A 12,515-nucleotide genomic window follows, 5' to 3' on the forward strand; every position below is an offset into this window, starting at 1 on the left:
CAGCCAAATGTTAAAGAAGTTCAGAAGGGTGTTTCCATTTGGGGGTTGAAGTTCCCATAGCCCGTGAGCCTGTAAAAATGGGTCGTTCTCTGAGGCAGAGATGCCCCGGCCTAACCTCGGTAGCCATTCCAGGCCCGTGAGGCTGCGTCTGCGTCTTTCCAGCCCCTGGGGGGTTTGAACTTTGCCTCGTTTGTTTTCCCAGCTGCAGAAGAGTTTCATTTTCTTCCCTCTAAGGGGCCTGGCTGCTGCTGCTACTGCTGTCCCTTAAGCTTTGCGTTCCTCTGTAGTCTGACAGGAAGGAAGCGTTGGTTCTAAGGACCAGCCGGAAACCACAGCCTTCCCTCCCCAAAAGTTACTCTGTCCCCTCTTCCCATCTCTCCCTCCCTACTCAGGCAGGCATCGGTCTTGGGGGAGGGCATGGTGTTGGGTTGGGAGCGAAGGAAAGGAGAAGGAGGTGCTGGGCTGACAGCGATGAGGAGAAAGCTGTGTTGGAGGTAGGTGGGCTAAGTTGGCACTGCTTGGCCTCCCCCAAGTGCGTGGTGGGTATTTTGTGTGTGTGGTTTTTTTCTGTTTTATAGTATTTATTAAAAACTGACTATATGCCAGGCATTGCGTTAAGCACCGGGGTAGATACAAGCTAATCAGGTTGGACACAGACCCATGGGTTGCTGAAACCTTGACGGAGAAGTTTTTTCTGAGGACCGGGAAGCCTGGCTTCAAAATTCAAACAGGAGCTGAACCTCAGAGTCAGTTGCCACTGTAGAGCCCCATGGCCTGGACCCTGGAGACCAGGGACTGCCTCCACCCACTTTCCCCCTGACCCCGACCTCCCTCGGCCCTGGGCTTTGGAGCAGTTAAGGGTAGAAGTTTCAGTGACCTTGTCCTGCCTTTTGTAGGCTTGGTATATGCCTGGGCCAGAAGGAGAGAAAGGAAAGCGGACACAGCCCTGCGGTGGCTCAGGATGCAGACTCCTCTAGTTGTTCTCCCAGAAGTCATCTTCTCTTTTCTAATGGTCTTTATTAAGCACTTACTATGTGCCAAGCACTATACCAAGCATTTGGGTCGATACTAGCGGATCAGGTTGGACACAGTCCTTGTTCATTCATTCATTCATTCAATAGTATTTATTGAGCGCTTACTATGTGCAGAGCACTGTACTAAGTGCTTGGAATGTACAAATCGGTAACAGATAGCGACATTCCCTGCCCTTTGACGGCTTGTCCCACGTGGGGCTCACAGTCTTAATCCCCATTTTACAGATGAGGTAACCGAGGCCCCGAGAAATGAAGTGACTTGCCAAAGGACACATAGCAGACAAGTGGCAGAGCTGGGATTAGAACCTAGGTCCTCTGAGTCCTAGACCCATGCTCTTTCCACTAGGTCACAAGGCTTCTCATCAGGCCTCTGTCAGGAGTTGATTTACCCTTTAGTCCCCTTGCCGGCCTGCAGAGCCCTGGTCAGGAGGGCGAGACAAGTCAGGAAGTGAATCAGCTTGCCCAAGGTCACACAACAGACATGTGATGGAGCCGGAATTAGAACCCATGACCTTCCGACTCCCAGGTCTGTGGATTAAGAATGTGAGCCCCATGTGGCTTAACTTGAGTACCTTGGACCTTCCCCAGGGCCTGGCCTTGGATCTTCCCCAGTACAGTGCCTGGCACACAGTAAGCGCTTACCAAATACCATTTAAAAATGCTGTTGCTATTCCTTACTAAATGCACAAAACAGAATGTACTGGCACTTAATTCTTCATCTGTTCCATGTAGGAGACAAAATTGTCATCTCTTTTACCATATGTGTAAAGCTTAATTTCTCTTGTGTTCAGTTGGCATTTTAGAACCTCCCTCTAATTGGGAAATGAAACGAGGGAGAGAAGAGGAAGGTTTGGGCAACCACAGCCATGCCTGCGGATCAGTTTTTGGCTAGCGGGAGCCAGGCTCGTCTCTGCTAAAGGAGCCATGTTCCATGTTAGAAACCAAGGAGTTTGTGGGGCTGAGTCCAGGCCTTTGGTAGCAACACTCCAGTAGATTCAGGTTCCTTGGCCCTGGGCTACCTAGTTCTTTCTCTAGCAGGTAAACCGCATGGGTTTTCTGGCAGCCTGACTATGAGGCCAGAAGTCTTTAACCTGGGTAACCTTCTTCACGACCCCAATCTCGCTTTCCCAAATCTCCCGTGGTGTTCTCTTAGCGCTTCTCCTCTGGACTGCTGGTCTGGGCTAAGAGCCTCAGCGCGTCTGCAGAGGGCGGGAGGGTCTGGGCGTTGGCCTCGTAGTCTTCACCTGGTCCCGCAGCCGGGGAAGCTGGGACGACTGAGTAGAAATTCCCTGGATGTACCAGGTTATTCATTTTTGGATTTCTGTCTTTCAGGCTAAGAACAGGGAGACAGGGGACTTAGCTGCTGCCAAAGTCATCGAAACCAAGAGTGAAGAGGAGCTGGAGGATTACATAGTGGAGATAGAGATCCTAGCCAGCTGTGACCATCGCTACATTGTGAAGCTCCTCGGGGCCTTCTACTATGATGGGAAATTATGGGTGAGTAAATGGGTGAACCCTTTCCCCGACTCCTCCTCCTCCCCCATCCTTTTCCCACCCACCCACCTCTCCTCTCATCTTCTGTCCCGGAAAGATGCCTGCCTGCAGCGGTGAGGTGACTCACAGGCACCTTAGTCAGCGGCACGATTCTTCGATTCTTCGTCCGAACTTGCAGGCTCCTGGTCTGCGTCTGCCGCCTGAATTCCAGGGCCCTGACTGTTCCGCTTGCTATGACTAGAGGGAAGGGGTTGGGGCCCAGCTGGGCTCTGGCTCCGGGGAAGAGTCCGAGAAGGGAAAAGTGGAAACTGATGCCCTGAAGGGCAGGGAGAAAGGCCGGGGAGTGTCAGTTCCTGGCTATTCTAGGAGGATGGTGGCGTTATCGACTGAGATAGGGAAAGGTAGGAGGAGAAATGGGTTTAGGAGGTATTTTAGTGCTGTTTCCTGACTCCTCTTTTCTTTAGCACTGCCTCTTTTCTCTCGTCCGTTAATTGGGTGGTGGGGTGGGTGGAGGGCTGCCAACCTCTGTCCCGCATCCCCGGCTCTTTTTGCTCCACAGCTTCTGGGGAGGCTTCTCTGTAAGCTTGTTATGGGCAGGGAATGTAATTCTCCAAGCACTTAGCACTGTGGTCTGCACACAATAAGCGCTCAATAAGTACCACTGATTGATTGATTGACTGGTCGATCGAGTCTCCATTCACATGTCTGGTGTGATGCCCAACTCTGCAGTCCCGACCTCTCACCTAATCTACAGTCCCTCATTCCCTCCTGCCTCACGTGGGTTTATCTTCATGGGTGTCCCATGTACACCTCAAGCCCCACTTGACCAAAACTGGACTCCTCTTCCTTCCAAAACCCACTCCTCCTCCTAATTTTCCCCATCTCAGTCAATAACACCACCGTCCTCCCTGTTCCAGGAGCCAACAACCTGGGAATCATCCCTGATCCCTCACTGTTTTTCAGCACTCACATTCAGTCGACTGCTAAATCTTCCTAGTTCTTCCCTAGTAATATTTCCCGGATCCCTCAGTCCTTCTACGACTAGACTGCTGTTCCAGCCTTCTCTTGGGTCTCGTGCCTCCAACCTCTCCGCACTTCAGTCCATACTGCTTCCTGCAATGTCTATATCTTCCTCATGCTTTCAATACTTGGGGAAGCAGCTTGGCTCAGTGGAAAGAGCCTGGGCTTTGGAGTCAGAGGTCATGTGTTCGAATCCCGCCTCTGCCACTTGTCAGCTCTGTGACTGTGGGCAAGTCACTTCACTTCTCTGGGCCTCAGTTCCCTCATCTGTAAAATGGCGATTAACTGTGAGCCTCACGTGGGACAACCTGATTACCCTGTATCTACCCCAGCGCTTAGAACAGTGCTCTGCACATAGTAAGCGCTTAACAAATACCAACATTATTATTAATACTTGTAAATGCTGTAAAGTGTAAGCTCTTTGAGGGTAGGTGATTGTACCTTGATTTTGCTGTTTTCTCCCAAGGCCTTAGTTAAGTGTTTAGCAGTCAGATGGCCTAATTGTATTTGACTGGGTGGCCTGCTTCACTCTGAGCTGACTCTACCAAGGCGAGCATGGTAGGTTCTTACCTCACTTTCCTTATCTGTAAAATGGGGGTGAAATACCACTTCTCCCTCCCACTTAGAGCATGAACCCCCCTCCAGGTGGGACATTGATGGCGTCTGATCTGATTGCCTTGTATCTACCCCAGTGCTCAGTGCATAGTTAAGCGCTTAACAAATATCATCATCACCATCATTATTTTTTTATTACCATTATTATTAATAATGATAAGAATAATAATTTCTCTAGGCAGAGTAAGAGATGCCAGACCCCAGACTTACTGAAGGTAGATGAAATTGATGTATTTGCCAGACATTTCTCCTGAATTTTCACGTCAAAGATCATATTACTCCATATCATTTGCAGAGATACGGAGGCAGCGTGGCCTAATGGAAAGAGCCGGGCCAAGGAGTCTGAGGTCCTGGGTTCTAATTCCGGATCTGCCACTTGCGTACTGTGTGTGTGACCTTGGGCAAATCACTTCACTTCTCTGTGCCTCAGCTTCCTCAACTGTAAAATGGGGGTTCAATACCCTGAGCCCCTTGTGGAACAGAGATTGTGTCTGACCTGATAAGCTTGTATCTACCTCAGTATGGTGGCTGGCACCAAGTGAGTGCTTAACAAATACCATATTAAAAAAAAACAACAAAAGAAAAACCAGGTGCAGCTGCACTCCTCTAAGCTGCTGTTCTTTCGAAGGCCTGGCACACATGCTGTTGTCCTCCCTGCCTAGCCACAACCCCCAAATTTTGCCAAGGCTCTGGCTTCCTGTGGGCTGGAAGCAGGAAAGGCACTGAAGGAATGGCAGCCCAAGACCCCCTGCAAGCCTGCGGGGTCTGGAACCCATCAAGTCCTGCCCACAAAAGACCATTTCATCCTGGTAGTTAATCTGCATACAAAGTCAGTCCATCAGTGGTATATATTGAGTGCTTTCTATATGCAAAGCACTGAACTAATAACCCCTTTGGAGAGTAGGATATAAAGGAGTTTTGATCAATCAGTGGCATTTATTGAGCATTTACTTTGTGCAGAGAACTGTGGAGAGTACAGTACAACAGAGTTGGAAGACACGTTCCCTGCCCACAGCAAGCTTCTGGTCTAGAGGCCTGAAAGCCGTAAGCTAGAACGTTATTTACCTGAATGGAAACATGTAATGATAATAATAATAATAATCGTGGTATTTATTTAGCACTATCTGTGTTCCAGGCACTGTACTAAGTGCTGGGGTGGTTACAAGCAAATCGGGTTGGACACCATCCCTGTCCCACATGGGGCTCATGGTCTCAATCCCCATGAGGTAACTGAAGCACAGAGAAGTGAAGTGGCTTGCCCAAGGTCACACAGCAGATAAGGGGCAGAGGGGGGATTAGAACCTATGACCTTTTGACTCCTCTCTAAGCAAGTCCCTCTAGCGGAATGGACTCCCGTCCCCTCCATCGTGATCCCGACACAGTGTAACAGGCTGAGCAATAACAGGCATTTCCCTTCCCACTCTAGACTGGAAAAACTTGTTGTTGGTAGGGAATGTGTCTGTTTTATTGTTATATTATGTTCTCCCAAGCTCTTAGTACAGTGCTTTGTACACAATAAGTGCTCAATAAATATGAATGAATGAATGCAACCAAACTGACCCGACGTCTCAGCAGCCCCAAGCCTGAAGCTGACACCTTCCAACCAGCCCCGGCCACCCCTGGCTACTCTCCCCGCTGCCACGGAGGGGAAGCTCGCTGGCTGCTTCTGAGGTGGGTCAACCCGCCCCTGTGCCATTCTGGCCTGGCAGCTGTGGCTTGGGAGAGCGTCTCCCCAGAGCCGTGGCCATCCGGGCCCAACTGGAAAAGAAGGCAAGGGAACAAAGGGGATGTGTTTGTTATTTTATGAGTTTTTATGTAATTTGTGGAAGATAAAATAAAGGAAAATCTTCTCTTTCTTACTCTTCTGATCCCCATCTCCAGTCAATCAGTCATATTTACTGAGGTCTGACTGCGTGCAGAATACCGTACTAAGCATTTGGGAGAGTACAGTGTAACAGAGTTGGTAGAGATGTACCCTGTCCACAACCTGCTTCCAGTCTAGAGAGGGAGATGGACATTAATATAAATTCCAGGTATGTACATAAGAGAATAAAGGATACAAGTGCAAGGGTGACTTAGAAGGGAGTGGGAGAAGAGGAAATGAGTGTTTAGTCTATCTGCCATTCACTATACACCAGTAGATATGGTAATTGTGTGAATGAGTCCAAGGGAGCAAAGGGAGAATGCATCAGTGGATAGAGTTGGGCAGGAAAAGCTCGCTGGAGAAGTTGGCTTCGAGCTGCCTTGTCGAAGGTAGCAGGGAAGTGGTGTGTGCTCTGTTTATAAGAGGCAGCTTAGACAAAACCATGGGGGCAGGAAAAGAGGATTGAGTATATGAGGGGCTGCAAGAGGAGGAGTGAAACTGCAGGTTGGAATGTGGACGATGAATGTAGGTGGGTGGCTGGGTGGTAGATTGCAGTATAAATATAAACATATATATACATGTACACGCATACACAATATTTTTCTTTTCCGTATCCCGAGGATGTCCCTGGTAATCACGGACTAGATGCCCAAGCATTTATCTCAGGGAAGATGTAGGACAAATCATCTACCCAATATGTGATAACCCCCTGGAAGAACAGAAGCAATCAGTAGGCCAAAATGGCTCAGAGGAGAGAACACAGAACTGAGAGTCTGGAGACCCAGCTCTGCCCCTGACCTGCTGAGTTATCTTGAGCCAGTCCTTTAACCTCTCTGGGCCTCAGTTTCCTCACCTGTAAAATGGGGAGAAGATAAATTTTGAGACTTGTCTGAGACAAGGGACTATATCCAATCTCTTAACCTCGTAATTACCCCAGCACTTAGCACAAGCTAAGTGTGTAATAAATGTCATTGTTATTATTGATGACAGACCACATAAGCAAGGAGGAAGCAACAAATTCCTGTCTCTAGACTGCAGGCTAGCTCTGGATTCTGTCCAGTAAGATCCCTGTGGACAAGTTGAGAGATGGGGTCTTAAACTAATAAAATATTGAGCTGCTCTTGAAGCCACATTGGCTTGGAACTCATTACTGAGAAAGTAAGCTACCCACTAATGGAGTGGGGAAAGGTTTATGGAGCAGAAACTCCTCTAGTATTTCCATCTGTGGATCTCTCTCCTTCCTTTTTTTAAATGGTATTAAGCACTTAATATGTGTCTGGCACTGTAGCAGGGGTTGGGGTAGATATAAGGCAAGCTGGACACAGTCCATGTCCCACATAGGACTCACGGTCGATCCTCACTTTACAGATGAGGTAACTAAGGCGCAGAGAAGTGAAGTGACTTGCCCAAGGTCACACAGCAGACAATTGGCAGAGCTGTGATTAGAACCCAGGTCCTTCTGACTTCCAGGCCTGAGCTCTAACCACTAGACCTTGCTGCTTCTGGGCTCCTTCCTGGACTTGAGAGGCTTCCTGTGTACTCTGAGCTCCAAAATGCAGCTTGGAGTTACCCCAGACACAGTCTAGTGAGATTTTTCCCAGGGATTTGGGGAATAGGCTCACCCTAGTCCCAGTGAAGGCTAATCAGATCTAGTAGATTTCTTCTTTTGCACAGAGAAAGAGAATCGATCAATTAGTCGTATTTACTCAGGTCTTAGTATATGCGGAACACTGTACTAATCATTTAGGAGAGTACAGTAGAGGTGGTAGAAATGTTCCCTTCCCACAAGGAGCTTACAGTCTAGAGGGGGAGGCCGACACTGAAATAAATTATGGATATGTACATAAGGGCTGTGGGGGTAAGAGAGGAAATTTCAGGGGCTTAAAGGGTACAGATCCAAGTGCACAGGTGATGCAGAAGGGAGAGGGAGGATGTGTAACGAAGGAGAGGTAATTTTAGTAAGGCTGAAAAGTGAGTAAGTACATTGAGAGGAAGTGAAGTAAGTGCTTTCACAAGTCAACTCTGGACTCCTGAGTCCCCCTGGCCATCAGCTTGGCCACCCATTCCCCAAACAGTGAGTCATTTTCTCTCTACTTCAGTTCCATCTCGAAGAATGAGGTTGGTACTTGGTTAATTGCTAACTGAGGAAGGTGCACATATCATTCAGTTAATAATTCCCAAAGAATTTTGGGAGAGTATATGCTTTGTCTCCTCACAACGCAGTTCCCGGACCCCCTCTCTTGTGTTCTGTTGCTCAGCATTTTTCCTTCAGTCATTGGCTTACTGACCACGAAGCGGCTCTTCTCTGCCCGTTCAGTGAACTCTGGACTTTGGCTACAAGCCAGATGTGCTCAGTTTGGGCCTTTCTCTCGGGCTGCCCTGCCTGCAGAGGTTATGTCAGGAGGGTCATCTTGCTTCTCAGTACGAAGCCCTTTGAAAAATTAAGCTTAAAGTTTCCGGGCAGTATGAGACCCTATTCGCAGGTCAACCCGGTCTTTTTCCTGTAAGCCTTCTATTTGAACTGATTGAAGATTGTGATCCCATTGTGGGTCACCTGATTATCTTGTATCTATCCCAAGAGCTTAGTACAGTGCTTGGCACAGAGTAAGCACTTAACAATTACCATTAAAAATAAAAACAAAAAACATTCTAGAGGCCCAGAAATGGTCTTGTTGCTAGTGGAGAGCTCACTGGTGTCTTTTTTTTTTTAAGGAAGAAATTATGGCTCAATAATAGTGGTTTAAATAATAATAGTGGTATTTGTTGAGTGCTTACTGCTTGCCAAGCACTAGCATATCCATATATGCACACACACACAATACAGTTAGATCCAACACAGACCCTTTGAGGAAGGACAGGTATTTTATCTGCATTTTACAGACGAGAAAACTGACACAAAATTAAGTGACTTGCCCAAGGTCATACAGAAGGCAAGTGGCGGAGCCAGGATTAAAACCCAGCCATCATAAAGTGAATGGCTGAAAAGGGCTGTCAGGGGAGGAAGAAAGGAAAGGGCAAGTGCTTTGATAAGGTGCAAAGTGATGGGTCAGAGGCACAGGTGGCGTAGGTAGGTTTTTAGAGGGGGCGGGAGTTCTCTTGAGATACTCCTGTGAAAGATGGGAGAATCAAAGAATGGGAGGAGGAGGAATAAGGGACTGGAGAGAAGCCAGGAAGATTTTAGGGCGATGAAAACAAAAATGAATCTATAATTAGCCTTAAAGAAGTGGCCAAGCCTCCATTTACCAGAATTATAATCCTTGCCAAGGAGGCAGAGGCACGCTGGGAAGAGTTTCTGGGCTCCTTGACCAGAATATTGGCCAAGGAGACCCCCATGATGTCATGTGCATTGTACTGGGCCCACAGCATTACACAGTGGCATCAGCCAAGCCATTTTGTAGAAGTTGTCCGAGTTCAACCGGACCTCGAGCATTTTCGAAGGGTCGGGGGGGGGGGAGAGGGCTGCACTCCCCTTTGCTCCGAAATAACCCTCCGAGGCCCCTCTGAACCCAGAACGGCTTCCAGGCTGTGGTGCTCGGAGGCAAGAATGGCAGCTGAGACATAAAGATGCCTGGTGCGGGATCCCAACCAGTCCAACTGAAAACCCAACGGTGCTGACTGAAACTGGGTAATGGATCCCTAGTTGGGTGCTCCATAATCATCCCATAGCTCCCGTTGTTTTGCAGTCTTCCATTCGGGAAGAAGGCAGTTATCTCATGTTTAAGGTATTCCTTTGGTTTTTCCCCTGTTGGGAAGTAGAAAGTCTCCATTCTTCCTAGAATGGGGGTAATGGGTGTGGAGAACCCTTGCTCAATGGCCCATATTGTTCAGGAAGGGGCCCGGGATCAGGAACGAGCCATTTACTCGGCTCCGCCTACAGCATGCTTGCCGAGTGGGATAAGCCGGTGACATTTCGTGTGCGTATGTATCTGCTGTTGAGTGCTGAAACTGTGGTGTGGGCTGTTCTCTCGGCCCACTTCCTTCCCCTCTGTGCCAGGCCCCGTTAGGGGACCAGCAGGGGAAATGGAGCCCATTTTAAAAATCCTCTTTGCCTCATCGGACGGGATTGCACCAAGAACACTCTGACAGCCGGTTGTGGGGGAAGAAAGGGCGGGGGCGTTGCGGAGGTTGTGGAGAGAGTGAGACCTCAGGGTGGCCCGGTGGAAGGAGCACAGGCCTGTAAGTCACCTGAGTTACAGTCTGCCGCTGGCCTAGTGCGTGAGCTGCAAGTCACTGAACTTCTGTGCCTTGGTTTCTTCCACTGTTTAATGGGGAGAAATGACCTATTCTCCTTCCCCCTCAGACTGCGAACCGACCTGATTATATTGTCTCTACCCCAGTGAGTAATACAGTGTTTGACACATAATAAGGGCTTCACAAATACCCTTGTTCATTATCATTGTTATTATTTCTCTCAAGGTTTTCCGGCTCTCTAACGCAACATGCATTGTGGGCTAGGCAACAGGAAGCTGGAGGTGGACAGCACCCTTGGTAGGGCCTCCTTTATGTGACGTTTCCAGGGACTATTTTAACATTGTACCATTATAGTGGAAGCTGCAGTGCACTGGGAAGTAAAACAGGCCAGGACATCTCCTGTTCATAAGGGCTGAGAGAACTACTGAGGGAGCTGTCTCTGTCTCCCCCCACCCCGGCCAGGGTGGCCTTGGAGAGCCAGGCCCCATCCTGCCAGAGAAACGGTTTCCGATAGTGTTTCCTCCAAGGGGGCCACTTCCTGCAAGGTTGTCCCCCTATCTACTGGGCTCTTGGGGGCTGGGTTGTCTGGTTTCCACCTTGTTTACACTGGGACAGAAAAGCCTCCGGTAGGGGTGAACCACCGGAGACTGCTGAGGGGCCGGGTGGGCCTCTGGTGGCCCTAGCTTTCCAGCCATCGGCTGGGTGAGGGGAGGGAAATGCCACTGGGAAATGGGGATGGTCTGCCCCGGGGCGGGGTAACCTTCCAGCAAACATTCAGGGAGCCCTAGAACGAGTGCATTAGATTGCCCAGTTGTGCCTCGGCCCAGCTGCTTAGGGGCCGCTAAAGTATGTATGTCTGTTGTGTGTGTTGTCACAGCACAGCTCTCTTATCTGGCCAAAGGCCTTCTGCCTCCTGTCTCCACATGGTGCATGCCTGGCAGGGGAGTTTGTCCCGGTGATATGTCAAGCCTTGGAGGAACAAATTCTGGAGAACATCAGCAGATCCTCTGGCATCTGGTGGAGCCCTCTGCTTGGATTCTAGAGAGGCTTGTGGCGGGGAGCCTGGGGGACATCCTGGAGCAGGAAAGGGAGTTGGGGGGGTGGCCAACGGGGTTGTACCCTTTCTTCTGTCCCACATCCTGGCAGGGAAACCCATGTGTCGCGCCTTCCTCACAGTGACACTTGGTCCTGTGGTTGGATGGGATGCCGGCGTGTGTGATCCCAGATAAACGCTCTTGGCTCAGGAGGAGCCACAGATGGGTCCTCGTTGCCATCCCTGGGCTTCGCAGAACAACAGGGGGACGGCTGGGCCTTTTGGCACAGAGGGAGGCATAGAGGGCCCGGATCAGGCAGCCTCACCAAGATATCAGGAATCGGAGCAGCTCTCTGACCTTCAGGGTGGGTTCCCAGAGGGTCTGGTCCCCCTGAGGCGAGTTGAGTGACTGATGCCCCCGAGGTGAGTGAGTGACTGTCTGACAGGCTGGTTTGGGCCCAGTGGTGCCAGGGGCTCTGACCTTCTCTAGAAACTTGTTTAGAAATCTGCTTTCTGATAAGAGCAATTTATTGCTCTAGTGGTTCTGGGGAGGGGCAGATGTCAGAGTTTAGTCAGCAGGATGAGGCTTGTGGTATGAATCTAGCTGATTTAATTTCTTGTTTAGCCCTTGCTCAATTTCTAACTTGGATGCTTACAGCCTTACCTGAGGGGAGAAGAAAGTGTTATGTGGGTCAGAGGACAAAAATCAAGAAACTTCCAGGAGCTAGGATGTTCACTAATTGAGAAGTAGTATGGCTTAGTGGATAGAGCGTAGGACTGGGATTCAGGAGTCCTGAGTTTGACACTTGGCTCTGCCACTTGCTTCCTGTGTGATCTTGGGCGAGTCACTAAACTTCTCTGAGTCTCAGTTTCCTCATCTGTAGCTGGAGATTAGAAACCTATTCTCCCTCCCCCTATAACTCTGAGCCCTATGTGGGACAGTGACTTGAACCAATCTGGTTATCCTGTATGTACTCCATTGTTTTGGACAGTGCTTGGCACATAGTAAGTGCTTACAAATTACACTATTATTATTAATAATCATTATTTATGCAAGTTTTAATAGCAAATGGAAAGATACAATAGTAATGACTGGCAAAATGAATAATCAGTCATATTTATTGAGCACTTACTGGTGCAGAGCACTGTACTAAGCACTTTGGAGAGTACAGTCCAACAGAGTGATAATAATAATTGTGGTATTTGTTAAATGCTTACTTTGTGCCAGGCACTGTGCGCTGGGGTGGATTCAAGCAAATCGGGT

The 12,515-nt window shown here is 49.0% G+C and overlaps 1 protein-coding gene across 1 annotated transcript in view; it reads left to right on the forward strand.

The window, feature by feature from the left end:
* STK10 (serine/threonine kinase 10) overlaps positions 1–12,515 on the forward strand; it is a 100,418-nt gene that overhangs the window by 25,934 nt on the left and 61,969 nt on the right. The window contains exon 2 of the mRNA XM_029049967.2: positions 2,367–2,531. Coding sequence (XP_028905800.1) covers positions 2,367–2,531 — 165 coding nt within the window. The remainder of the gene's footprint in view (positions 1–2,366; positions 2,532–12,515) is intronic.

The sequence above is a fragment of the Ornithorhynchus anatinus genome, chromosome X1, assembly GCF_004115215.2.
Source record: "Ornithorhynchus anatinus isolate Pmale09 chromosome X1, mOrnAna1.pri.v4, whole genome shotgun sequence".
NCBI classification, from domain to species: Eukaryota; Metazoa; Chordata; class Mammalia; order Monotremata; family Ornithorhynchidae; genus Ornithorhynchus; species Ornithorhynchus anatinus.